Source organism: Hyaena hyaena, unplaced genomic scaffold (assembly GCF_003009895.1).
Source record: "Hyaena hyaena isolate Hyena2069 unplaced genomic scaffold, ASM300989v1 scaffold_281, whole genome shotgun sequence".
In the NCBI taxonomy this organism is placed as follows: domain Eukaryota; kingdom Metazoa; phylum Chordata; class Mammalia; order Carnivora; family Hyaenidae; genus Hyaena; species Hyaena hyaena.
Window position 1 is genome coordinate 1,175,410 of NW_024080914.1, and position 25,984 is coordinate 1,201,393.

The window sequence follows — 25,984 nt, forward strand, 5'->3', positions numbered from 1 at the left end:
AATGCAAGGGGCAGGGAGTCTAGGAAGGCTTCCTGTAGGAAGTGGGAACTGTGTGGCATTTGATGGACAGAAGCATGAGTCAGTGAGCGAGTAGGATCAGCAGATGGGCTCCGAGAGAACTTCCCAAGATGAATAGGGAAGTGCTTGGTGAGGGTAAGGGAAGTCAGAGGGTGCTGGGGGATGAGAAGTATTTCCCCTCCTAGGGACTGTCAGTCACTCTGTCTCTAGCAGCCTCCTGACAGCTTGTCTTCTTCATAGTCTTGGGGGCCGAGCAGGCCAACCTGGGGCGCTGACATGGGGGCCCTTCCGATGCTGTTCCTGCTCTTGCTGCTTTGGACAGGTGAGAGACGGCAGCCCTGGGACAGGAGAGTCCCCTTCCCTCTGCTCTCCTGTTCTGCTGGGGCTTGGGCTGGGTGGGCACCTTCTTTGGGGCTGGATGCTTCTGTTCTTCTGGAGTAAAGAGGAATAGGGTGTGGCTTTGGGCTATAGAAAGGGGACCAACCCACAGCAGCAAACAGCGAAGGTAAAACCCAGAGGGTGAGACCCCAGATGGAAGCCAGCCGTTCCTAGGTGCTCAAGTCAGGTGCAGCGGAAAGCTGGGGGCAAGACGGAGCCTGGGGCCCAGGAAACGGCGCGGTCCGAGGTCAGTGTGCACCCACCACGGCCCCGCTGCCAGGCTCAGCGGCCCCGAGACGCCAGCTGGGGTGCTGTCTTCTTCTCTGCCTTTCCCTGCAGCCAGAGGGGATTCTGGAGATGGTGTGGATGCCGAAGAAATGGTGGCCGTGCTGCAGGAGTCCATCAGCCTACCCCTGGAAATCCCATTCGATGAAGAGGTCGAGAACATCATCTGGTCCTCTCACAAAAGGCTTGCCACAGTGGTTCCAGGGAAAGAGGGACATCCGGCTATCGTCGGGGTGACCGACCCCCGATACAAAGGTCGGGTGAGCTTCCTGGACCCCAGCTACTCCCTGCTCATTAGCAACCTGAGCTGGGAGGACTCGGGGCCTTACCAGGCTCAGGTCAACCTGAGGACGTCCCAGACCACCACCACACAGCGCTACAATCTCCGTGTATACCGTGAGTTGAGGCTGGGGACTCTAAAGCTACTTTTTCTGGCTCTCCTGGGCTTTGCATGCAAAGGGGTAGCGGGCTCAGGGCTCAGGGTTGTGGTTCGAGGGGCTGGGACTGGAAGGCAGGCTGTCTCCAGGGTGTCCAACCCCAACCACTGGCCGAGCGGCTGGGAACAGTGAGGCGCTGGGCACCGAGGCTGTTCCCCTGGGCCTTCCCAACAGCGTGAGACCAGGTGACCCAGACCCCTGGGGGTCCTTCTCTCCCACTGAGATTCTGCACCCTGGGGCGGGGGATGGTGCCTCTAGCCCTGAGCTTTTTATCCTTCTGTGAGATGTGAGGGCTACTAACCAACATCTCCTCTCTACCAGGACCGCATTTCTTTGTGCCTGTGACATTGACTATTGTTCGACCTTGAATCTTTCAGAGACACTGATTAAACTATACATGTCCCCCCCTCCCCAGGAAGTGTGACAATATTTTCTAGGATCAAGGAGGCAGAATAGAGTTTGGAGGAAGGTGGGGTGCAAAGGGAAGAGAGAGAAGGCAAGGCTTTCGGGCGGTGGGGGCGGGGGGAGTAGAAAATGCCCAAGACAGGTCTACCTTAGCAGCTGCCCAGGGGAGCCTGGAAGCAGACTTTATGGTGGCTGGGTTTTGTTAGTTTCTGTTTACGTGAAGGGACTCTTCAGAGGGTATACCCTTCACCCCACTATCCAGGAGCTTAAGGAAACAGACCCAGCCTCTGATTACTTACAGGGTCTTTGCATGTTCTTCTCTCATCTAGGACGGCTGTCGGAGCCTCATGTCACCGTGGGCTTTGAGATCTCCGGGAATGGTGGCTGTAATGTGTCCCTGACGTGCTCCGTGGAGAAGGCAGGCCCGGACGTGACCTACAGCTGGCTCTCCGGGGAAGAGGGCACTGAGACAGTCCGTGAGGGCTCTGCCCTCAGCGCATCCTGGAGCCCCGGGGACAAGGCCCTCTCCTATTCCTGCAGGGCCAGCAATCCCGTCAGCACCATCCAATCCCGTCTCGTCCCTGCCGGGCCCTTCTGTGCAGGTATCAGGACCCCAGAGACAGGGGGCCACTCCCTCCCTCAGCCCCTCCCCAGAGAGTACCTGGGATCCAGAACCTCCCTCCTTCCTGCAGGGCCTTGACCCCTGGACCGGGGAGGGGGCCAGTGCTCCCAGCTTCCCAAAGGTTCTCTCCTCTCTTGCTCAGCTTGAGATCAACCCCCGGATCTCAGCTCCTGAGCTTCTGTGACAAGAACATGTTGTGTCCAGAGACACTTGCAAAGGAGCAGCACGGACTGCTGACTTGAGCGCCTCTGTGGGATCTGGGCTGGGGGTGTGCCTCCTGCGGTGGGCCTGCCCCTCCCTCTGGCAAGCACCTCTCCCCTTCCCTTCTTCTGCCCCAGATCCCGGCTACGCTTCAGACACGTCAACTTACTTCTGCCTCTGGGTCAAGGGGCTGGGGCTGCTCCTGTTTGTGGTCCTTCTGGCCGTGGGGCTCTGGCTCATCCGGGCCCGGAAAAGATGAAGAACGCCAGGGATAAGGACACTCAGGAGAAACAGGCTGAGGCTGAGGAAGGAGAAGCCCCGCCCGGGCCTGACCTGACCAGCCCCCGGGGGACCCCTGCCCTGAGCACTGTTTCTTCCCCACCTCCCCTCCGGAGTCCCCGGGAGTCCTTCCTCCCCTCCCGGCCGCTTCTCCTCCCGGGGGCCGTGGGGTGGGTGCCACAGGGCTGTACTCCCCTAGGGAAGATTATCTGGCAATAAAGTCAAATCAGGTGATCACCACTGTGCAGGAGCCGGTGTTTGGTCCTTGGCTGGATGACTCGGGGCCAGACCTGCTTCCCTGACCTTCCTTCCCTTCCAGCTGCCCAGCCCCTTCCACGCCGGCTAAGCAGAGTGAGTCGAAAAGCCCCCTTCACAAGCAGGTGTTGGTATTTATCATTCACCACCTACCCCCTTCCCCACCAACACATAGCATTTACACCTTACATAAAAAAAGCGAGAGGCTCCGTCTCCTAAATAGGACAGCCCTGAGCACTGAGAACCTAGAGGAAAGCAGCGTGTTCCTCCTCTGTTCTCAGGCCCGGCTTCCACCCCAGCCGGGGCCCTTGTTCGGCCCAGAGGCTGTCCCGTGAAGTGCCCTGGGCAGTCCTACCTGGAGCTGAGTTGAGCCCGATGACCCTCAGTCACCTTCCTCTCTGCCTGACCCAGGCTGCTCAGGGCCTCCAATGCCTGGCCCAGGGGGGTGACAGCTTGGCTGGACCAGTAGCCGAAGTCGGGGCCTCTGACGGCTGTCCGTCCGCGGTTGGGATTACTGCCCTGCCCTCCCCTAAAGCTCTCTGTGCCTCAGACCTTCTCTCTGGATCTTGTTCTGGGCTCATGTCCACCCCTTCCACACACACCCGTCCCTTAAGCAAAGGACCTTAAGCTGATGCTCTTCCTCCTTCCTGATCCCCGCAAGCAGTCCAGGGGCCGCTGAGCCGCCTTCCCCGCATCGGATCTTGTGGCTGTTACTCAATGCAGCGCCATGCACCATGCGGGGCAGGTGGGGAAGTGCTGGGGAGGGGAACTGGAAGCCGCCCGCCCAGGTCGAGGGTCTTACTGAATTGGGGGGGCGGCAGGAGCTCTGGGCTCGGCTCTGCCCCTCGCTTGGGACCTTTTGTTCCGCATCTAGACTCAGTCTGTTTCTACCAGGAACACTTTCAGGGAGAGGCAGGCACAGATGCAGCTGATGGGGCCCTTTCCAGAGACGAGGCTGTGGGGGTAGAGGCAGGAGGCAGGTGCCCCTGGGGACTCTGGGAAGAGGGGTCTGAGGGACTGGGGACTGACATTCCTGACGTTCCTCCAGATGCCACCTCCTCCTCTCAGTGGGAAGGATGCTGATCTCCCGAGGGACTTCCTGGAGAAGGAGTGTCGGGCTGTGAAGGGTAGTAGGATGCATAGGGCATGGTGGCGACCAAGGACACAGCCTGGGAAAACAGGGGGCCAGGCACCAGGATACCCAGAGGAGGTGCTTTCCAGGTTCCAGACTGGAAAGGAAACAGGGCCAGGAGGCAAGCAGCAGCTTCCTGCCTCGCTTCTCTCTTCCTCCCTCCCTCCCTCCCTCCCTCCCTCCCTTCCTTCCTTCCTTCCTTCCTTCCTTCCTTCCTTCCTTCCTTCCTTCCTTCCTTCTTCCTTCCTCTCTCCCTCCCTACTTCCCTTTCTAATTTTATTCTGAGATAGAGAGGGGGAGAGAGGGAATCCCTAGCAGGTTCCACACTCTCAGTGCGGAGCCCGACACGGGTCTTGAACTCACAAATCATGAGATGGTGACCTGAGCCACCCAGGTGCCCCCTCCTGGCTAGAGCCCCTTGGGGCCTGGGAAGGAGGTGTTGAGGTTGGGGACCAGTCCCCAAAGAGCTCCTCAGGCGGCAACGGATCCACTCTACTCCCTGAGGGCCTGAGCTCTTGTGCCCCTGGATGACAGTCTCGGGCCTGAGGCTGATTCTCTGGGCCTCCTGAACAGTCCCACTTTCCAAAAGGCCTGAGGTTCAGCCCCAAGTCCCCCAAATCCTGTAGTACAGTTTCTGGAGACTGACTGGGAAAACACACAGGCCTCTGGTGTTCTGTATCTCAGGGTCAGGCCTGCGGAAAGTGAATAAAGAAATAGACGGTCCCTGGGAGTTGGCCAAGTGCTTCTCACACCGTCTCTGGAGCTGAGAAGGGCTGAGGCCCCAAACCATCCCAGGCCCTTGGATTTGGAGGGCAGACACCCTGAGAAGGGGGAATTGAAGCTCCAGGAAGCCCAGGCCTGTCGCTCTGGAAGCCAGGAAGCCAGGACAATACCCACCTGGTAGCACTTTGCAAAGTTTGCCTGTCCTTTAAAATAGGTGAAAGCAAATGAGGGGGGGTGGGGAAGGGTACTGTTCAAGGCCCTACTAAGAGTCGGGAGCTGAGCTGGCCCTGGAGAGGCAGGAAGGACACAGTCTGCCCTCAAGGAAGTCTTCCTGGAGTGCATGAGGGTGTCATTACAGTGAGGTGTGACCAGTGCCCTGGGTGAAGGTGAGGGTGAGGTGGGAGGGGCAGGACCATGCCCTGGAGGGAAGAGGTGAACAGAATTCTGACCCCAGATTAGCAGGGAGTCCAGGGAAGGGAGGGAAAGGACATCCTAGCCCGACAGAGGATGAGCCAGAAGACACGGATTTGTGAGAGCACAGTGACGTCCGGGGAGTGCAAGTCCACACCCGTGTGTTAAAGGGGGAGGCAAGAGTCTGGGCTGGAGAGGAGGCAGGACCCTCTGACACACGCAGGGCTGTGGGAGGATTCAAGCATGAACCAGGCAGAAGACAGGCTCGCCAACAGCCAGGTGACAGTGTACGAGAAATCACACGCTCTTCTTCTCCTTCCTCTTCTGCTCCTCCTTCTCCTTCTTCTTCTTCTCCTTCTTCTTCCTCTTCTTCTTCTTCTTCTTCCTCTCCTTCTCCTTCTTCTTTTAAAGTTTATTTATTTTTGAGAGTGAGAGAGAGCACATATGAGTAGGGGAAAAGCAGAGAAAGGGAGAGAGAGAATCCCATGCAGGCTCCCTGGGCAGAACCCAACCCCGGGGCTCGATCTCACAGACCGTGAGATCATGACCTGAGCTGAAATCAAGAGCTGGACCCTTAACTGACTGAGCCCCCCAGGCGCCCTGAGAATCCACACTGCTTTTCTGCCCAGGTCAAAGGGCCAGGCGCCCTGAGAATCCACACTGCTTTTCTGCCCAGGTCAAAGGGCCAGTGCCACCGTGGTCAGCTCTGTCTGTGGAACTGACAACATTGGCCCATCTTCTTGTCAACAGGCCGAAAACACGTGGGCTGGCTGATACCCGGGTTAGGTAAAATCCTAGTTGGTTGAACAAACTTCCCCTGAGAGTAATGATCACGGATGGAGGGCAAACCAGAAGAAAATCTTAATTTTGAGCCTTAGGGACTATTTTTATCAGCTTTCACTTCTGGCATGGGGAAGGAGCGAGTTACAGGGCTAGGTTCCTGTCCTTGCCAAAAAGCCTGGAAGATACTTGTGAATCAGAGCAAAAGGACAATAATAATACAGCTCACAAAATATGCGTCCAGGAAAAAAAAATGATCCAATCCAAACCTTTCAAAAATAGAAAGTTTTTTATTAAAAAACTTTTTTGTTTTTATTTATTTTTGATACAGAGAGAGACAGAGCATGAGCAGGGGAGGGGCAGAGAGAGAGGGAGATGCAGAATCCAAAGCAGGCTCCAGGCTCTGAGCTGTCAGCACAGAGCCGGATGCGGGGCTCAAATCCCCAAACCATGAGATCATGACCTGAGCTGAAGTCAGACGCTTAACTGACTGAGCCACCCAGGTGCCCCGGAAAGTTTTTTAAATCCCAAGTTTACAAAACGTTACTTTAACAACTAAAGGAAATTAGCTCTTTTTCAAGGAAACACTGGAGATAGCAGAAATGAACATCTGGAATAGAGGGGTGGCGGATCCAGCGGATCCCACCCCCAGCATGGGCCTTGGAGCCAAGGGGTAAAAAAACGCTCACTAGGGCCTTTTCTAGGCCTCCTCCTGGCCTATCTTTCACACTATGTTAACTAATGGTCTTATCAGACTAACTGATCTTATCACTGCTGGGTGAGTCTGTTACATTGTAAAGTACTGCAGAAAGCTGCCACTTTGGGGGAATTTGCTGGAGGGATAACAAGAGAGACCACATCCTTCCCTGCTCCTGCCTGCCGCCCTCCCCCCTCACATTTTCATCTCAGGCTGTGGCAAAAAGCCCCCAGATGTTTACACCCGCAAGCACTTTGCAGCATCCTCTCTAAGGATGAGATGGCTTACTAGATGGTGAGCTTCCTGGCCGAGGATGTGGGCCCTTGGGCTGGGACCCCCTGGAAGGAGGGTGGTGCTGGGAGCCCTTGGCTGCATCCTGCAGGGTCTCTCCTGACGGGACGCTGGTTGAGGCCATGGGTCCACGAATGAAATCCCAGGTGTGCTCGGCTGGAGTCCCAGGAGCTCAGGCTGGGGTGAGGGTCAATGGCAAGGACCTGAGCAGGTGCGCTGCTTAAACCTGCTGGGGAAGGCGTCCTGACGCCACGTCCCGGAGGGGACCCAAGCTCACCAAGCAGAAAGCTCTAAGGAGCGGAAATGCCAGCCATCTCTTGGCCTGAGGCCTCTAAGGAGGTGGGTTTTGACATCCGGGTTGGGTGTGGGTTCGGCTCTGGCGAACATGTGTCCGAGATGGGACCTCGGGGCCAAGCCGCTCCACCTTGCTGTGCCTCCGTTTTCTCCGGAGTCAAACAGAGTCATGCCTGCCTCCCGGGGTCTCTGCGCAGGTGACCTGAGAGCTACATACCCCGTGGTCCAGGGCCTGGACCCTACAGGGCCCCGCATCGGGATGCCTCTCGTTCTGACCCCACTCCCCACCCCACCCCGGGCCCGTTTCGCTGGGTCGCTGGCGCTGGGAGCTGCAACGCGGGGCTGCTGGGCCCCGGGCGCACGGTCCCCTCGGCACCCTGCGGGAGGCGCCGGGCCGGGGCCTGGGAGCTCGCCAGTGCAGACAGGTATTTCCAGTCGGGCCGGAGAAGAGGCGGGTGGGCGGCGCTGGCGGTGGGGCGGGGGAGGAGAGCTGGGGGCCCCGAGCTGCGCGGGTTCCCTGGGGTGGGGGGTGGGGTCCAGCTCCCGTCCCAGGCTCCGCGGTCGGCCCCGCGCCTCTCCCCGGCCGAGCGCGGACGGCGGGGGCTCGCGGGTGGCGAGGCCCGGGAGGACGGCGGGCCAGCTCCGGGGGTCCGGGGCCTGCGCGGCGGGTCCCCCCCTCCCCGGCTGGCGCCCGGAGCACGGAGCTCCGCCAGGGGGCGACCCGAGCCCGCGGCCGCGCGTCCCGCCCTTCCGAAACTACAACTCCCAGGCCGCTCGGGGGTCGCGGCCGCCCCGCCCCGCCGGTCGGCCCCCTCGGCGGCGGGCGGGGCGCGGCGGTCTCCCTGGCGACGCGGGCGCTGGGGCGCCGGGCGGGAGGCGGGCCCGCCCCCTATTGTGTGGCTGCGGGAGCCGGGCCGCGCGGCGCCGGGCAGGTGAGCGCGGGGGCGCTCGGGGGCAGGGACGGCCGCCGGCGGGGCTCGCGAGTTCCGGGGGAGCCGAGGCGGCGGGGGCTGGGGAAGCAGAACTAGAGTTCTGGGGAGTGAAGTGGGGTTTTGGGGGGGCGGGTCGGGGGGGATTCCCGGAGAACCGGAGGCGACTGGAGGTAACGCTTGCTTGCGTGTGTGTGTGTGTGTGTGTGTGTGTGTGTGCGCGCGCGCGCGCGTCCGTACAGGGGGGTGGGTTTTGTGGGGGGGGGGGTCCAAAAGCAAGGGGGAAGTTCAGGGGTCCGGAGCTGGCGAAGGAGAAGGGAATTGAGGATGGAGTGTCAGAGTAGCATTGTGGGCTGAGGCCGGAGAATTTGGGTGGGGGGGCGATTCCCGCGGAGAGGATGGAGGCGTGCTGGGTGGTGGGTATTCTGCAGGAGCCGGGAAGGGAGTGCCTGGGAAAGCGGAGGACCCGGTGCAGTTGCAGATCAGGTGTGGAAAATGGGAATTGGCGGGGGGTTGGGGGAGGTTGTGAGAAGTAGGGCTAGCTGGAATCGGAGCACTTGGTGGGGAGACCAGACAGGTGAGCGCATGGGGAGGGGGAGCGGTGGGCAGAGGAGTTGGAAGATCATAGGGAAAGCAGAGGAATGCTGGGGAAACCCGGGTTGCTGAGGTGCTCGGAAGGCAGAGCCGGGAGGGAACTGGGGTTCCTATCCGTTTGGAAGCAGCTGTGTCGGGGAAGAATGGGAGAGACGGCCGCGGGCAGAGGGAAGCAAGGGGAAGGTTTGCTGGTGAGTTGTCAGGAGTTACATACCCGGGGCCATTAAGTAAAGGCAGGGACGGGCCGAGAGATCTGGAGGACTTTTTACTGCCAGTCCAGAACTGGGAGGAGGCTGGGAGTGGGGTGGGGGCCAGAGCAAAGTCTGCTTGGATTTGTGGGGGCCCAAGGCCGCAGCACTCCCGCCCTCCAGCCCACCGGGACCACCCTCTGGGTCTGGGTCTCGCAGGGGTTCCTACCCTGCGCCCCCCAGGGCTCACTTTGCACAGCTAGGAACTGGCTGGCTAGGCTTTTGGCTTTCAGGGACCATGCCCCTAGGGTTGGGGAAGAGAAAGCTTGGCAAAGTCTGGGCCCCGAGGACACTGGAGGAGAGCGAATGGGAAGCACTGGGGTGAGGCTCTTGGGTCACGCTGTCTGGCGGAGGAAGGGCTGCTTGGCAGCATCATGCAGGGAAAGTGCTGCCAGCTGCCTGTCCCGGGACCTGCCCAGGCCTGAGGATGCTGTCCTGGCCCCCAGTCCCAGCAGGTGGGGGAGGCACCTCTTCTTCTCCCCAGCGCCTGACTCACTCACTGCTAAAGCCGTGTTGGGAGGCTGAGTGGAGAAAGAGATAGAGCGTCCCAAGCTTCCAGCGGTCACAGCCTGGGCAGATGAGCAAGGGATTGTGTGTGGGGGTCCCCTGGGGGTTCTCGCCCAGGTTTTGCCCTTCACTGGCTCTGTGCCCCAGAGCAAGCCCCCCAGAGATCCTCAGGGTGCTCATTTGTCCCTGCGGGGGTGGAGGCGTAATACTGTGTCTCCCTTGCAATCTGCTATTTGCTGTTAGCATCAGGACTCGGGAAAGAACAGGGAAGATTTCTGACAAATCTTTTTCCAAGCTCAGCTTTCCGGGCACGTCAGTAACCGGGGTTTCCCCCAGAATGCCTCTGCTTCTCTTCAGATCTTCCCGACTCTTCCGCCCCACCCTCCCCGTGCCCTCACCTGGCGGGTCTCCCCACCCAGTGTTCCTTCGTTCTCTCAGAGCCCCCACCAGGCCCTTATTCCCCAGGGCCACCAGATCTCTGGTATCTGCATCCTTCCCCTGCTTATCTGCTCTCCTCTCTCTTCCGTTGCTCTCCTCCTGGCCCTTCTCTAACTGTGGGGTTCCGACTCGTTTTGTATCTAGATCTGGTGGTGCTCCGGGGAGCGGCCGCATCAGGTGTTATGTGAGCCAAGCTCTAACTGTCCAGAAGAGTGAGAGCTGACACCTGCTACCGGATCAGAAGGCGTCCCTCCTGGGGCTTGCTGGGCTGTGGACAACCCCCCACCCCCACCCTGGGCCCCTCCGTCTGGGCCCCCGTGGATAGGAGGGGCCGGGCGAGCAGGCAGCTGGGCTATGGTTTGGTGCCTCAGTCTGGCCGTCCTCAGCCTCATCATCAGCCAGGGGGCTGACGGTGAGCCAGACTCCCTGGGCTCAGGAGCTCCCTGCGGGCCTTGGGGTGGGGGGCACTCCCTGGGCGGGTTCTCTGTGAGCACGCGGGGTAGGGGACGAATAGGACTGCTTTCAGAGAAGTTAAGGATTCTCTCCACCACTTCACAAAGTCCTAGGGAGTGCTCAGAGGTACTGAGGGAGCCTCCTGTCCCAGCCCTGATTCTGGTCCCTGTCGTCGACTGCCCCCCACCGTGCAGGTCGAGGGAAGCCTGAGGTGGGCTCAGTGGTGGGCCGGGCTGGCGAGAGTGTGGTGCTGGGCTGCGATCTGCTGCCGCTGGCTGGCCGGCCCCCCCTGCACGTCATCGAGTGGCTGCGCTTCGGATTCCTGCTTCCCATCTTCATCCAGTTCGGCCTCTACTCTCCCAGAATTGACCCTGATTACGTGGGTAAGACACGGGAGAGCGTGACTACTGTGACCACAGCAAGGGCAGGCTGGGTGGGGGGTGGGCAAGACCTCGTGTTAACTGCTCTGCCCCCCCCCCCCCACTGTCTCGTGCCAGTTGGCAGGTTCTAGGCTTCTGGGAAGTGGGTTGATGGGCATCAGGGTGGGTGGGTCCATGGCCTGTCTGCTTCTCCAGTGGGGGCTTGGTTGGGTCTGCGGACACAGGTGCACATCCATGGAGGGTGGGCCGGGGAGGGCCAGGGCCCCTAAGGATCAGGGAATGGATGGGGCCAGGCTGGGCTACTTGGCTCCTGTACTAAGTGTATGGACACCCCCCCCCCCCACCACCTTCCGCCACCCCTGCTGGCTCCCTCAGAGGGCTGGCCTTCCTCCTAACCCCAGATGGAGTCTTAATCTGAGGATGGAGTCTTAATCTGAGCGCTTTAGTGCAGGCATCCAAGGGGAGCATGTGGGAGGGCCCGAGGCTAGGGCAGGGGGCTACTGAGCCAGTCACTCTTCAGAGGGAAACCCAGGAAAGGCCGCTGATGGGGGAGGGGACCCCCACCTTTTCCCTCTTTCGTTTGAATCCTGAGAGCAGCTCTGGGATTGGCTGGGCTCTCCCTGAGGGGCAGGCTGAACTCAGGCAGGTGCTGCTGGAGGGAGAGTTTATTTTCAAACTGGGGACAGTTGTTGGCAAACAGCCTGGTGGGAGCGGATGTGTCTACACAAGCCCCGTGAGAGCTGATGAAAAGCAGGCCCCAATTAGGACGAGTGGGGGAGAAAACGGCTGTGCCCACCGGCCCGCCCTCCCTGCCTCTGCAGGCAGGGCCAGGCGGGCTGGGCCGGGAGGGGTTTGGGCTGGGTACAGACTGATGCCTGACTGAGGATGGGGCAGGGGCAGGTGGGGCGGAGGAGAGAGGAATTTCCCTGGGACTCCCACCTGTCCTCCTCTCGGCCCTGTCGTGGGGGGGGTCCCTTGGGCAGACAAGCCAATGGCTGGCTGACTGGCAACTTTGCTACCTGTGGGTTTCCTTTCTTTGTGTTGCTTTTCTGAGCTCCAGGGGCTGTGAGCGGTAACCCCTGGGGGCTTCTTCCTGCCCCCCCCCCCCGTGTGTCCACCCCTGCCCCCAGTCTGGAGCTCCCCCAGGGGGAGGGCCCTGCGCCCATTAACTCTCTTACTGCCTCCCTGTGTGGAAGGGGCCTCCCGGCCTTTGTGTGGGGGACTCTGAACGCAGTTGCTAGGCAACGGGAGGTGGAGGTTGCTAAGGACAATGCGGTCCTGTCATAAGCCCTCTGGGAGGTGGAGGTTGCTAAGGACAATGCGGTCCTGTCATAAGCCCTCTGGGCAAGTGAAGGAGAGATGGTCTGGGGCTGTGTGTGTGAGGCCGGTGGCCTGTTGAATGTGGGAGGGACCTCGCCTGAGACCTGAGCTCCCCACCTTTGAGGACTCCAGAATCCATCTGGCGGAGGGAACGGGATTTACAGATGAGCACAAAGTGGTAAAAAGCGGTATCAACCAGGCTGGGACACGTTCCTGGGATGGAGTCAGCCTGGGTTTGTAAAGCCCGCAGCACAGCGTCTGCGCGGAGTGGCCTTCGTGGCGCCTTTCCCTCTGGGTCTTACACCTGCTCTTCTAATCCACACGGGGACTTTTGGTCTCTGACTTCCTAGCTGTCGCTCTGGGGAGCTTCGCGATAGTGCGGGTGGCAGAGAGACCGGAGTTTTCTCTCTGTCCTGAGTTTGCTACAAGGCAGTTCTCTTATCTTCAGAGCACTCCACTCTCTCCCCTTGATTCCTGCAAACCCCTCCGTGCAGTCACAGCGCTCTGGAAGCCCTCAGTGTGCCTCTCGCTCCGTGGTCCTTGGAACCTCTGAACACAGCAAGCAGCATCTCTGGAACTGCGTGTGTGTGAACTTGTATGTGCACCTGCATGTGGGTTCTCTGCTCCTGAGAGCTTGAGAGAGCAGTCCGTGTCTTCTGCTTCCTTTACACACCCCTGCACACGGAAGCCCACCAGGCTCTGGCCCTGCGGGTGGAGGATGGGCCTCCAGGAAGGGCTCAGGATTCAGGAGGACTCAGGACTCCCTGCCCCTGGCCACCTTCCTGTGCTGTGACACAAGTCTAGTAGCCCATATCTCCCAGAAAAGGTAGGGCATGCAGTACGCCTCCTTAAATGTTCGGATCTACAGATACTTAGAACTGCTAACCCCGGCCACCAGCAGCCCCTGAGTGAAAACACCCTGAATACGGCCAGTGCCGAGTGCCCTGAGCGTCACTTGATTCTAACACCAGTGCACAATGGAAAGCGTACTGCCTCTGGAGAACGAAGGCCAGGCTTTGTCACTTACCAGCCGTGTGGTTTCGGAAAGCAGCTTCATGTCCGTCCTTTCGTCTCTAATGGATTTCTTGGGAGGATTAAATGAGGGACCGTGCTTAATATTACATGGTCCATATTCAGTGCTCAATGCCCCTTCTCTCTTCTTGCTTTTTTTGTGGAGCTCGAAGATAACCGTAGTGAAAAGTGGCTATCTAATGGAACTTACAGAGACATTGCATTCTGGGGTGGCAGGGCTCCATGGCCACACAGATCGCAGATCAGGGTTATAGAGGAATCCTGAAGGGGGTGTGTGGGGAAGGGTGTGATTATATTAAATATTTACCCTTGAGGCCTAGGCTTATCTCCTAGGTGGAGATTTCAACACCTAGTCCTTGAAGCAGGTCCACCCATGGGGAGAGTCCACACCCCTGGACCTCATCCTTGGAAGGAAAAGTTCCTTTCCTGATAAGGAAGGAAAAAGTCACAGCCTCAGCCTGAGTAGTCTCCTCTTCTTCCCCGACGGCACTAGATTATATCCCTACAGGTTTAGATTATATTTTGGAAAGATCACCGCGGAGATAGAAGGGAAGCAGACGAACAGCTTCAGAATGTCTGGTATTGGGAAGGGCTCGTCAGGGGCGCTGTCCTGTTGGAGGGACCCCTGCTCAGGGACCTGTCTCAGAGCAGCAGCAGTTCTGGGGAAGCCCAAAGATTAGGAAATCTCATTTGTCCACATCGAAAGTCAGGGTGTGGTGGGCTGGTGAAGGTAACGGAAGGCGGGCTCAAGGCCGAGGCCCCTTGGTGGGCTGTGGAGTAAGTCAGGCGGGAGATCCTACGGGGCCACACTAAGGTGAAGCCTCAAGAGAAGGAACAAATATTCAGGAGGCAGAATGTCAAAGAGGTACTGAACTCAGACGACGGAGGTAACGGAGAGGGGTCTTGGCAATCCCCGGTTTCTGGAAGGGCGACATGGTGGGACTAGCCGCTGCTGGTGGGGGGGTGGGGTCGCGGAGAGGGCATGTTACCAGGTAAGGGGAGACCTGAGATCCAGTCCAACTTCTGATTTCACATCTTGTTCGACAGTGTGGAGCTGTGGGCCCCCTGCCGGCCCCGCATTTCCTCTCCCCTCCCCACCCCTACCCAGATTTGTCTTAACTTCTTTTTCCAGATGAAACTGAGGTTGGCCAATTTGCCCAAGGGAATACACAGCAGAGCTGGGCTCTAGGTGTCCCTAGCTCCCAAGTGTGCGCCCCCTCACTAGGCTGCGCTGCCGGGGACCCCCGAAGCTGTGTGCGGAGGGTGCTGAGGGATGTGGGGGGGCAGCCTCAGTCTGAGCCTGGTGGTGCGGTGGATGTTGACCGGGGTGGGGGGGATGGGTGTCTGCCTGTGCTGTGGCTGTGTGGCTTTGTGGAGCCCCACGTGGTCAGTCGGCCAGGGCCTGGGTGCCCTGGGGCCTGAGGGGATGGGGTGAGGAGGCTGCTGACCTTGCTGCCTGGCTGGGCTGGACTCTGGCCACCCTAAGGCGCTTAGGCCGTTGATAATAGCCCCGAGGGATTAGGGGCTTTGGTAGGGAGGTCTGGGTCCCTGCTTGGGCCCCAAACACTGCCGAGGTTTCCAGGGCCATTGCTCTGGCAGGAGGAGCCCTCCGGGAGCCATACTTGCCCCTCCAAAAAGCCCAGGGCTGGCGCGGACCCTGTCAGAGTCACAAGGAGACTAAGGGTGGCTCTTAAGCCGCTCTTCCCCCGACGGTCCTCGAAGCCGCCTGCGGTTCGGTAGATGTCTTGTCCACCTGCCACTGCTCCGGTGGACCTTGCCCAGGGCCAGGGTTTCTCTTGGTCTGAACTGGGTCTCAGCTGCTAAAAGGCAGGAACGATCTGGGGGCCGAATGCAGGGGTCTGCCCTCAGTGACCCCAGCCCCACCTGTGTCTCCCCGGGCCTCACTGGATCAGGGTGACTGCAGGAGACAGGGCCTTGCTCTTGAGCTCTGAGAATAACCAGCGTGACCAGGGTTTGGGGCTCCTCCCGCAGGGCGAGTCCGGCTGCAGAAGGGGGCGTCTCTCCGGATTGAGGGGCTCCGGGCGGAAGACCAGGGCTGGTACGAGTGCCGAGTGCTTTTCCTGGACCAGCACAGCCCTGAGGACGACTCCGCTAACGGCTCCTGGGTGCACCTCACAGTCAATTGTATGAAGCTGGGGGCAGATGGGGGGGAGGGGCAGGATGAGGACCTCTGGCTGGGGGGGGCGGGTTCCGGGGCCCCACCCTGGCTGACACCCCTTGTTTGCGGGCTCACTGTCTGCATCTTGCCCCTTCCACCCCCACGCCTGCCCTCTGGCGTTGGAACTTGCTCTTCCTGTCTTCCCAGCCCCCGACCTCTCTGGCCTGGAGAGGGGAAGGGGTAGGGGGCTGCTGGGCCCTGAGTGAAACATAGCTCACGTATAGGGACCGCATTTGGTTTGCTCAAAACACCTTTTCACCCAGTGCCTCATGATTTCTCTCTCAACCCTAAGAAGGAAGTAAGGTCAGGATCCTTCCCATGGGTGGGGAGACTGGATCCTGCCACTGACTAGAGGCAAAGCGGAGTCTGGAACGCAGGCCTCCTGACCCCCAGAGCAGTCAGGGGCCACTAGCTCTCCCCCAGCTCTGACACCCAGCCTGTGCACAGCCCCAGTTGCTAAGTCCGAAGGCCAGTGTGGGCATGGGCTGGTGCGATCCTCACTTGGCCCTGAATGTAGCAGACAGGGTGGCACTGGGCTGGGATTCCCAAGAAGCGGGGCCGGCCAGTGGGCGAGGCCTGCAGCGCTGACCGGTGTCCCCGCTCTTTGGACTGATAGCCCCTCTGGCATCCCTTGATGCCTCTCTCTCTCTACAGCACCCCCTCAATTCCTGGAGACCCCTCCCCAGGTGCTGGAAGTTCAGGAGCTGGAGCCCGTGACCCTGCGGTGTGTGGCCCGTGGCAGCCCACAGCCTCATGTGACTTGGAAGCTCCGAGGACAGGACCTTGCCCAGGGCCAGGGTCAGGTGCAGGTGAGTCCTGGGGCTGGGGGCGGCCTGGGGGCGGGTCTGGAGGCCCAGGGGCCAAAGGCCAGGCTGGGAGACTGGCCAGAGGACTTTGCATTGGCTTCCTGAGCCTGAGGTGCTGCTGCCCTCTGCCGGCCAGACTCGGAAGTGCAGGGTCTGAGGCCAGCCGGAGGCTGGGGGGGCTTCGTGGGACCTTCCTCCATCACCTACCCTAGGTGCAGAATGGGACGCTGTGGATCCGGCAGGTGGAACGACGCAGCTCCGGGGTCTACACCTGCCAAGCCTCCAGCACCGAGGGCAGCGCCTCCCACGCCACCCAGCTGCTGGTGCTAGGTGCTCTGGCGGGGGGGTGGGGACTGCCGGGAACTAGGGGACCTATATGGGGGGCTTTGACCTGTGGCCGGGGGTTAACATAGCAGGAGTGGAGGCAGGTGCATGGAGAGAAAGGGAGCTACCAATGCAGGTCGGCAATCTAAAACCAGCATCTTAAAATACACACGCACACGTACATATATAATTTTAAAAGTATTTTACTTATTTTTGAGAGAGTTCAAGCAGAGGAGGGGCAGAGAGAGAGAGGGATAGAGAGTCCCAAGTGAGCTCTGCGCTGACAGCAGTGAGCCAGATGTGGAGCTCAAACTCATGAACCGTGAGATCAGGACCTGAGGCGAAGTTAGACGCTTAACCAACTGAGCCACCCAGGTGCCCCTCTAAAAACCAGCATCTTAATTTTGAAAGGAGCACTGAGTGGACAAGTAGATACTTAGTGCCCAGCAGTTGGTGTGTAACCCTCCTGACCACCCCCTCCAAAGTTCTCATCTATATGTAAAGAGGCTCATATCTGCATTTTAGGACTATTGCAAGAATTTAATCAGGTTCAGTTGAGCACAGTGATCAGCAGTTAGTAATCCCTGTCCAAGACCTTCCCTCCAGAAGGAAAGCTAAGAGACTGCCTGCACTCTGCCTTCAGAGAGCCTCTTCTGAAGGGAAGTCAGAAGAGTTAGCAAAGGGTCACTCTCCCCAGTTCCGTGGGAGGGCAGCGCTGAGGAACTGTTAAGGGCCAAGTCCGCCGGAGTCAGCAAGGCTTGAATGAGTCTTGCCCACCCTGCTAACTTTGGGCCCTCACCTCACTTCTCTGCCTCTCAGCCTTCATTACTTCATCTGTGAAGTGGAGACAGTAATTCCTCCCACAGAAGGCTCTTGTGAGGATTAAAAGAAATGGTGCAGTGAAGTGCTTAGCGGAGCGCCCGCGTGCCTATAGTGTTCTATAGGCCCCTGGCTCCGATCGTTACTTCCTATTACCGACTCCCCACACAGCGGAGCCCGGGGAGGGGAGAGGGCAGCGGAGCGGTAGAAGGGAGAGATAGATTTGCAGGGATGATGTGGCCTGGCCAGACTCTGTGGGAAGAGCGTTCCAGATGGAGTCCAGAGAGCAAAGGCGTGCGACTGGCACGGGGCACAGCTTGCTGCCCACGCTGACCTGAAAGAGCTCGTAAGGGCTGGCCAGGCCGGGAGGGGTTGGGTCATGAGTGCCCGCAAGGCTGGATCAGGAAGTTCAAGCTTGATGCAGTGGGAGCCAGGACTTGTGAATTCTTGAACAAGAAGCATTCTGTGGCCAAACGGGGCATCTTTGCCAAGAGCCGCTGTAGTGGTGAGATTTGGAGCCTAGGTTAGGGATTGTGCTGTGTCCTGGGGTGAGGTGTTGGGCACCTGCATTAGGGTAGGACACGCGGAGGTGATTTAGCATGTGACAGGCAAGGGATGTAAAGGGTGAATGGGCAGAGAGTAAACCTGCCTCCCCTCCCCCACATACACACACACACAGGTTCTAGGCCCGGGAATCTGGGTGAATGGGGTTGTCCCTGGTGCGAAGGCAATCCAGTCTGGGGAAGAGAAGGAAATTCTGTTGTGTACAGGGGTTAGGGGGGCCTGAGGGGCTCAGTTTGCTGAGTGTCCGACTTTGGCTCAGGTCATGATCTCATGGTTTGTGGGTTCGAGCCCCACGTCGGGCTCTGTGCTGACAGCTCAGAGCCTGGAGCCTGCTTTGGATTCTGTGTCACCCTCTCTCTCTGACCTTCCCCTGCTCACGCTGTCTCTCTCTCTCTCTCAGAAATAAATAAAACATTTAAAAAAATGTACAGGGGTTAGGGCTGTTTCAGTTCCTCAAGGCCCTTGTGTATTCCAGAGGGCTGACTGTACGGGGGCCTCAGGGCTGAGGACCCCTCTCCCCGTGCACTCGCCCGCAGGTCCCCCAGTCATCGTGGTGCCCCCCAAGAACAGCACGGTCAACGCCTCCCAGGACGTCTCCTTGGCCTGCCGGGCTGAGGCGTACCCCACCAACCTCACCTATAGCTGGTTCCAGGACAGCATCAACGTATTCCACATTAGGTGGGGCTCCGGGGTGGGTGGGGCTCTGGTGGGCAGCCCCCAAGGAGTCCCCCGGCCGGGCCAGCCTGGACCCCTGCCCACATGTGCCACATTGCAGCCGCCTGCAGCCCCGAGTGAGGATCCTGGTAGATGGGAGCCTGCGGCTGCAGGCTGCCCAGCCCGACGACGCAGGCCGCTACACCTGCGTGCCCAGCAACGGCCTCCTGCGCCCGCCTTCGGCTTCTGCCTACCTCACTGTGCTCTGTAAGCCTGACCCGGCGCCCTCCCCAGCCTGCCCCCTTCCCCCGGGCCCGGCCAGGCTCCGGCCCCACAACCAGCCACTGCTTCTCCCACCAGACCCAGCCCAGGTGACAGCGATGCCTCCTGAGACCCCCTTGCCCGTAGGCATGCGGGGGGTGATCCGGTGCCCGGTCCGTGCCAACCCCCCACTGCTCTTCGTCAGCTGGACCAAGGACGGGCGGGCCCTGCAGCTGGATAAGGTACAGGCCTCGGGCCAGAGAGGCAGGGGTGTAGCTTGGTGCTCTCCTGGTCAGGTCAGCAGGGGCAGGGTTAGCTCAGTGTCGCTCCAGTCAGTGACGAGGGACACCCCCCTTCCCGGGGGCTGTGAGGGGTGTTTGGGGAGGAGCACAGGATCCATCCCTAAGGAGGGCACAGCCTGCTGCCAGGGCCGGTTGAGGACAGATCAGCAACCACTTCTGGGACCTTGGTGATGGGCCCTGGGGGTGGACAGACAATCAGAGCGGAAGCCAGGGCCCCGAGGCAGGAAACGGAACTGTGCACTACCTGTGCACGAGGGCGTGATGAGTCCTCGAGTTTGGGGGGAGCCGCTTTCCCGTGGGGACACGATGCTGCAGAGAAACAGGTTGGGGCCAAGAGGGAGAAGTGTGGGTGCCAAGGGAATAGTGCGTTCTTCCAAGGCACTTGGGGGTTGGGGGTCTTTGCCTGCAAAGAGCATAAATTCCCTGTGGGCGACCGCCACATCTTTTAGTCCTAGTGAACCTGTCCCTGGGGCTTCTGCAAGAGGAGGACTCAGTACATTCTTGTTGGAAGTTCCAAAAAGCCTGCAGGCAGTGGGAGCCAGTGAAGTTGGGGAGCAGCGGTGTGACAGTTTGGGAGTGTGAGCGGGAGTTGAGTCAGGTGGACGGAGGACAGAGTGCACAGGGGCGAGGGGATTCAGAGGCTGTGAAGTGGTCCAGGTGAGAGGTGAGGAGGGTCCTGGGGGTGGACAGGCTTCGTGCCTAGATTGAGGTCTTCCCGGAGGAGAGAGCTGGTGAGCAATTTGATGGGGGACGGAGGAGACCGGGCTTAGTGGCGACAGTGGGGCCCTTAACAAGGAACAGGGCAGGCAGGGAAAGGAAAGGATTTGGGGGTGTAAGATGCTGACTTTCATTGCCAGTGCCGGACACCCCAGCAGGCACCCCTACCGGGGCTCAGCTCCAGGGGGTGCTGCTGGAAAGAGAAGTGTAGGACTGGAGTTCAGAGAGGGGTCAGGCCTGGAGGAGGTGTCCTCTGCAGGGATGTGACTTTCGCTTCCCTCTCCCGCACCCCCCCACCCCCCCCACCCCCCCTGAACTGCTTTCACTTCCCTCCAGCTCCCTGGCTGGTCCCAGGGCCCCGAGGGCTCACTGATCATCGCCCTGGGGAACGAGGATGTGCTGGGAGAGTACTCCTGCACCCCCTACAACAGCCTCGGGACTGCAGGGCCCTCCCCCGTGACCCGCGTGCTGCTCAAGGTGAGGGTGGCTGTGGGCACCCTGGCGAGGTGTGGGGAGGGGCTTCCGCGTTGGTTTCTAATGGCGGCCGCAGACTCTGTGCCAGCGGGTTCTGTAGAGTTGCTGCTGGCGTGGTGGGATGTGAGGTGCGCACACGTCCCCAGGGCAAGATACCTGCCTGCCCAACTCCCTAACCCCGGCCTCTCGGGAGGAAAAGGGGTGCGAAACCCAGGAGGGAGAGAAAGGGTGCTCTGGGGAGGAGATGTATGCCACCCCAGAGAAGCCTCCCAGACCCCCATTTCCCTCCAGTACCCACGGGGAGCAGAGACTACAGGGAGGGGGACGTTGGGAGAATGGGTGTGATGGGAGCCCCAAAGGGGATTCGATTCAGTGTGAGAGGCCCCTCCCAATGCCAGATCTGGCTTACAGGCCCCCCCAGCTTTTCTAGAAAGACCCAAGGAAGAATATTTCCAAGAAGTAGGGCGGGAGCTGCTCATCCCCTGCTCTGCCCAGGGAGATCCCCCTCCTGCTATCTCTTGGGCCAAGGTAAGGCTCCTAGCCCTGCTCTGCCCACGTGCATGCCCCCTGCACCCCTGCCTCTCCCTGCCCCTGGTCATTCTGCGGGAAGGAGGGAGCCATCGGAGGCAGGGTGGGGAAGACACTGGAGCTGCCCTTGGTGAGGGGTGGCCGCATGTGTCCTCAGGGCTGACCAGTGGTTCTGTAGGTGGGCCGGGGGCCGCAGGGCCAGGCCCAGATGGACAGCAACAGTAGCCTCATCCTGCGACCGGTGACCAAGGAGGCCCACGGGCGCTGGGAGTGCACCGCCAGCAATGCTGTGGCCCGAGTGGCCACTTCCACACACGTCTATGTGCTGGGTTAGTGACTGGAGGGCAGGCTGGGGGCTAGAGGAACCCAAGTGGGACAGGAGACAGGAGAATCCTTTTCAGAGGTCCACACGGGGATGGTGGGCAGGGGACCCCAGGGATGATGAGTGGAAATCAGAGGCCCCGGGACCCCCCCCCCAGCTCTTTACCTGACCAGCCTTTTCCCCCATCCACTCAATTCCCCCTCCCCAGGCACCAGCCCACACGTTGTCACCAATGTGTCCGTGGTGCCTTTGCCCAAGGGTGCCAATGTCTCCTGGGAGCCTGGCTTTGATGGTGGCTATCTGCAGAGATTCAGTGTCTGGTATACCCCGCTGTGAGTGACCCGCCCCTCCTGTCTCCCCACCTGAGTCCATCTGGCCCTCTGCCCTTCCTCCCACCCCTCCATCCCAGCCCCGCCCTAACTCTGCTGCCCTATTTCCAGGGAGATCTTTGGTGTTCATGAGACCCTGCATAGCTGAGGGGAGGGGACAGGTCAAATCTCTGGACTCCAAAGCTTGCTGGCCCTCCTAGTCACGATGTGCCCCCCTTTCCTCATGCCCTCCAGGGCCAAGCGTCCTGACCGAACCCACCATGACTGGGTGTCGCTGGCAGTGCCTGTGGGGGCTGCTTACCTACTGGTGCCCGGGCTGCAGCCCCATACCCAGTACCAGTTCAGCGTCCTAGCTCAGAACAAGCTGGGGAGTGGGCCCTTCAGCGAGATCGTCTTGTCTGCCCCTGAAGGTGAGAGATCCCCCCCCCCCCGCCCCCAACCTCCAGCAGTTCACAGGGTGGGTGGGACTGATAGGGAAAACCCGGATATGGGACGACCTGGGGGAGAGGAGGCAGAGGTGCTGGGCGCTTGCGGTCCACAGGGCATTATAGAACGTGATTCCCTCCTGCCTTACGGGCTCTAGGAGAATGGCTGGGCATAGATTTGGGGGCAGGGGATGGAGGGCTTGTGGAAGGGGCCTGGGAGCCCCATCTCATGCCTGTCTGCCCTGTTTAGGGCTTCCTACCACGCCAGCTGCCCCCAGTCTTCCGCCCACTGAGATGTCACCTGCTCTGTCACCTCCCCGAGGCCTGGTGGCAGTGAGGACACCCCGGGGGGTCCTCCTGCATTGGGATCCCCCAGAGCTGGTCCCTAAAGCACTGGATGGTTATGTGCTGGAAGGACGGCAAGGCTCCCAGGGCTGGGAGGTGCTAGACCGGGCCGTGGCAGGCACGGAAATGCAGCTGCTGGTACCAGGACTCATCAAGGTACGCGTGGCAGGCAGGCACACGTAGGTTCCTCCCCGCGATTCCCCGGGCCCCGGCTCCGTTCCCCGAACCCGGGCTTCTCACCCTTCCCTCCCAACTGCACAGCCTTTCTGGACGGAGCTGGGGTGGGCGGTGCTGGGCCTGACCCCCTCCCTGGACCCCCACCCTCAGGACGTTCTGTACGAGTTCCGCCTCGTGGCCCTCGCAGGCAGCTATGTCAGCGATCCCAGCAACACGGCCAACGTGTCCACTTCCGGTGAGAACCCGGCGGGAGGGCGGAGCGCTGGGCGCGGTGGGGAAGGGGGGCTCTGAGCGCACCGTCGCGGGCACCGACCGCCCCTCGTGACCCTTCGCCCAGGCCTGGAGGTGTACCCCTCACGCACGCAGCTGCCAGGCCTCCTGCCCCAGCCGGTCCTGGCCGGCGTGGTGGGCGGGGTCTGCTTCCTGGGCGTGGCTGTCCTCGTGAGCATCCTGGCCGCCTGCCTGACCAACCGGCGCAGGGCAGCGCGCCGCCGCCGCAAGCGCCTCCGCCAAGGTAGGGCCCCGCCCCGAGCCCCGCCCCCACGCGGGGCCCCGCCCCCAGACCCGCCCTCACGGCAGGGCCCCGCCCCCAGCCCCGCCCCCACGCGGGGCCACGCCCCCAGACCCGCCCCCACGGCAGGGCCCCGCCCCCAGCCCCAGCCTCACGGCAGGGCCCCGCCCCCCCGGAGGTGGCCGCCTGCCTCCCGCGCAGGCCAGGTGCGTCCTGTCCGTCCACACGGTCCCCAGCGGGAGGGCGTGCCAGCGGGTGTTGGGTGAGGCTCTGCGCCTGGGGCCCTGGAAGGCCTGAGTTTTGCCGATGTCACCTCGGTTTCTCCTGCCCGAACAGATGCGCCTCTTATCTTCTCCCCGCCCCGGAAGTCAGCGCCGCAGTAAGTCCCTACACCTCCTCCGCGCTTCCTTCGGCCTTCCCTCTGTGCCAGCTGTCTCCGCTTCCTTTGTGGTGCCTTGGGGTGGGCGGAGAGGGGCGGCACAGAAGCTGGAAGGAGATCAGGGTGGGAGTGCAGAGGTCCCAGCCTTGGGCTGTGCCCTGCGCCTCTCCTCCACCCCTCCACCACGTGGGTCCTTGTCTCCGCCATCGCTGTCCTGAGCTCTGCTCTGTTGTCCCCCAGACCTCTCAAGGCTGGTTCCTGTGGTCCTCGGCCACAGAGCCTGATCCCCTGCCCTTCCCCAGCTCTGCTCCGGGTTCGGACAGTCCTGATAGCGTGGCGAGGCTGAAGCTCCAGGGTTCCCCAGTTCCCAGCCTGCGCCAGAGTCTGCTCTGGGGGGAGCCCGCTGGCCCCCCCAGCCCTCCTCCGGATCCTCCACCTAGCCGGGGCCCCTTACCCCTGGAGCCCATTTGCCGGGGACCAGATGGCCGATTCGTGATGGGACCCAGCGCCGGGACCCCCCAGGAAAGGTCAGGCTCTGAGCGAGCTGAACCTCGGACCCCAGCCCAGCACCAGGCCAGGTCCTCTGACTGCAGCAGCAGCAGCCCCAGTGGGAGGCCCCAGCCCCTCTGCATTACAGACATCAGCCCTGTGGGGCCCCCTCCCGAGGCCCCGCCCAGCCCTCTGCCTGGTCCAGGACCCCTGCTTCAGTACCTGAGCCTGCCCTTCTTCCGGGAGATGAATGTGGATGGGGACTGGCCCCCTTTCGAGGAGCCTGGGGCTGCTCCACCCCCAGATTACATGGATACCCGGCCCTGCCCCACCTCATCTCTCCTTCAGCCCCTGGACTCCGCCACCGTGTCCCCCAGGGCTGTGCTTCCTGGGGCTGTGGTCGGGGCCGGGGTCACCCCAGAGCCCCTGTACACGGCACTGGCCGACTGGACACTGAGGGAACGGCTACTGCCAAGCCTTCTCCCTGCCGCCCCTCGGGGCAGCCTCACCAGCCAGAGCAGCGGGCGGGGCAGCGCCTCGTTCCTTCGGCCCCCCTCCACAGCCCCCTCTGCAGGAGGCAGCTACCTCAGCCCTGCTCCGGGAGACACCGGCAGCTGGGCCAGCGGCCCTGAGAGGTGGCCCCGAAGGGAGCACGTGGTGACAGTCAGCAAGAGGTGAGGACAGTCCCTGCCCTTCCCTGCCTTGGCTCCGGTTCCTGCCCAGCCCTCCCCACCCCTCTCCTGATACCCGTGCCTTCTGAGCTTTCTCCCCCGGGGGCCAGGAGAACTTGGCTCCTTTCAGAAGTTTTCGCTGAGGTCTGGGATCTTCAGGGGAGACCCACGGCCCCACCTGAGTCTGGTCACCCTCTCTGTTCCTCTCCCCATACCACACATTTGTCCCTTGTGACAGGAGGAACACATCTGTGGATGAAAACTATGAGTGGGACTCAGAATTCCCTGGGGACATGGACTTGCTGGGGACTCTGCACCTGGGCGCGGCTGGCCCTCGACCCCGACCTGAAGCTGAGCCAGAGCTAGGTGTGTGAGCCCTCCAGGAAGGCGGGGGCGCGTTCCCACCCCCCACCGTTCCACGTCTCCCTAGTCTGTTCCTCCTGCTTCCTTCACTCACCTGCACCAGCGACCCTCAGCCCTCTCCCACTCCTTGCTGTGCCCTCCTCTTGCAGATGTGAAGACTCCAGAGGAGGGTGGCCTTCTGAACGCTGCCCTTGCCCCTGGCCCCGAGGCCCGCTGTGCTGCCCTCCGGGAGGAGTTCCTGGCTTTCCGTCGCCGCCGCGATGCCACTAGGGCCCGGCTGCCAGTCTATAGACAGCCAGTCCCCCATCCCGAACAGGCCACTCTGCTGTGAGAGCGCCTAGTATGAGGCTGGGTGAGGGCGCACAGACCCTGCAGAGGGCAGGCCCCAGCGGACCCCAGCTCCAAGCCTGGGTCACTGCTCCTGCCGCTCTGGGTCGGGGGGGAGGCCTCGGTGGGCTCGCCATGAGATGTGTATGCCCGGCCCTTAGAGTCTGAGGACTGGGACAGGGATCTTAGATCTGCCCCTGTGTGTGTGTGTGTGTGTGTGTGTGTGTGTGTGTGTGTGTGTGTGGTGCTGGTGTTTGTGGTGTGGGTGAGGTTTTTTACAGGTGAATAAAGAAAGTCTGACAAATGTTCCTGTGTGTCTTCTGCCTTTGAATCTGAGAGGGAGGTAGGGAAAGCCCTCAACCCTTAAAAAGGAGGCAGCCCTTCCCGAATGGATAGAGGTGCATTCAACATCCTTTCAAAGAGCCTTTATTGAGAGCCTCCTGAGGTCATCTAGAGACCAACCGACCAACCATTGAGCTAGAGGCTGAGAAAACAAAGTTCACGGAGTCAAGCCTTTGCCCTTGGCGAGCTCTTGCTAGTTGGTGGAGCAGGCAAAGAGACAGTTACAGTGTGACGTGAAAAGTTCTGCGATAAGGCTCTGTGCTGGGTATTGTAGCACAAAGGGAAGGAGTGCACACAACGAGTGCTTCCAGCATGTCCTGGGACAGTGCCCCACCTGTGGGGGGGGGGGGGGTCCTCACGGAATGGGAGTAACAGTAAGAGCGAATCGCCGAGCACCCGCTATGTGCCAGGCACCGCTCTAAGCTCTTTACGTGTATCATTTCATTTTCCATAACTATGAGGTTGGTAGAATTCTCCATTTCATAGGCTGGCGAACCAAAGCTTAGAGGCATTAGTCATTTGCCCAAAGGTCACACACTGGGCATGGGGGCGGGGGGTGCGTAGAGC

The 25,984-nt window shown here is 60.8% G+C and overlaps 2 protein-coding genes across 2 annotated transcripts; both read left to right on the plus strand.

Annotated features, from left to right (window-relative positions):
* The first annotated feature begins 234 nt into the window (after positions 1-234).
* Positions 235-2,850, plus strand: SLAMF9 (SLAM family member 9). The gene is made up of 4 exons (XM_039246472.1): positions 235-340; positions 736-1,077; positions 1,853-2,125; positions 2,484-2,850. Exons 1-4 carry the CDS (start codon positions 295-297, stop codon positions 2,603-2,605), a joined length of 783 nt encoding a protein of 260 aa, XP_039102403.1. The 5' UTR covers positions 235-294; the 3' UTR covers positions 2,606-2,850.
* A 7,381-nt stretch (positions 2,851-10,231) lies between these two features.
* On the plus strand, positions 10,232-25,383 carry IGSF9 (immunoglobulin superfamily member 9). The gene is made up of 20 exons (XM_039246510.1): positions 10,232-10,336; positions 10,572-10,760; positions 15,102-15,254; positions 15,943-16,097; positions 16,307-16,424; positions 18,338-18,479; positions 18,577-18,722; positions 18,816-18,958; positions 20,072-20,212; positions 20,621-20,737; positions 20,916-21,066; positions 21,268-21,391; positions 21,623-21,798; positions 22,064-22,314; positions 22,486-22,570; positions 22,673-22,849; positions 23,183-23,225; positions 23,528-24,388; positions 24,624-24,751; positions 24,898-25,383. The coding sequence occupies exons 1-20, from the start codon at positions 10,279-10,281 to the stop codon at positions 25,077-25,079; spliced, it is 3,540 nt and encodes a 1,179-aa protein (XP_039102441.1). The 5' UTR covers positions 10,232-10,278; the 3' UTR covers positions 25,080-25,383.
* The last annotated feature ends 601 nt before the right edge of the window (positions 25,384-25,984 follow it).

What these genes read in the sequence shown, in the direction of transcription:
- IGSF9 (XM_039246510.1), top strand. Translation starts at nt 10,279, where the DNA reads ATGGTTTGGTGCCTCAGTCTGGCCGTCCTCAGCCTCATCATCAGCCAG. An exon ending in GGGCCCTGCAGCTGGATAAG is followed by an intron (nt 18,959 to 20,071) that starts GTACAGGCCTCG and finishes ACTTCCCTCCAG; the next exon opens with CTCCCTGGCTGGTCCCAGGG. An exon ending in CTGCTATCTCTTGGGCCAAG is followed by an intron (nt 20,738 to 20,915) that starts GTAAGGCTCCTA and finishes GTGGTTCTGTAG; the next exon opens with GTGGGCCGGGGGCCGCAGGG.
- SLAMF9 (XM_039246472.1), top strand. Translation starts at nt 295, where the DNA reads ATGGGGGCCCTTCCGATGCTGTTCCTGCTCTTGCTGCTTTGGACAG. An exon ending in GCTCTTGCTGCTTTGGACAG is followed by an intron (nt 341 to 735) that starts GTGAGAGACGGC and finishes CTTTCCCTGCAG; the next exon opens with CCAGAGGGGATTCTGGAGAT. An exon ending in TGCCGGGCCCTTCTGTGCAG is followed by an intron (nt 2,126 to 2,483) that starts GTATCAGGACCC and finishes CTTCTGCCCCAG; the next exon opens with ATCCCGGCTACGCTTCAGAC.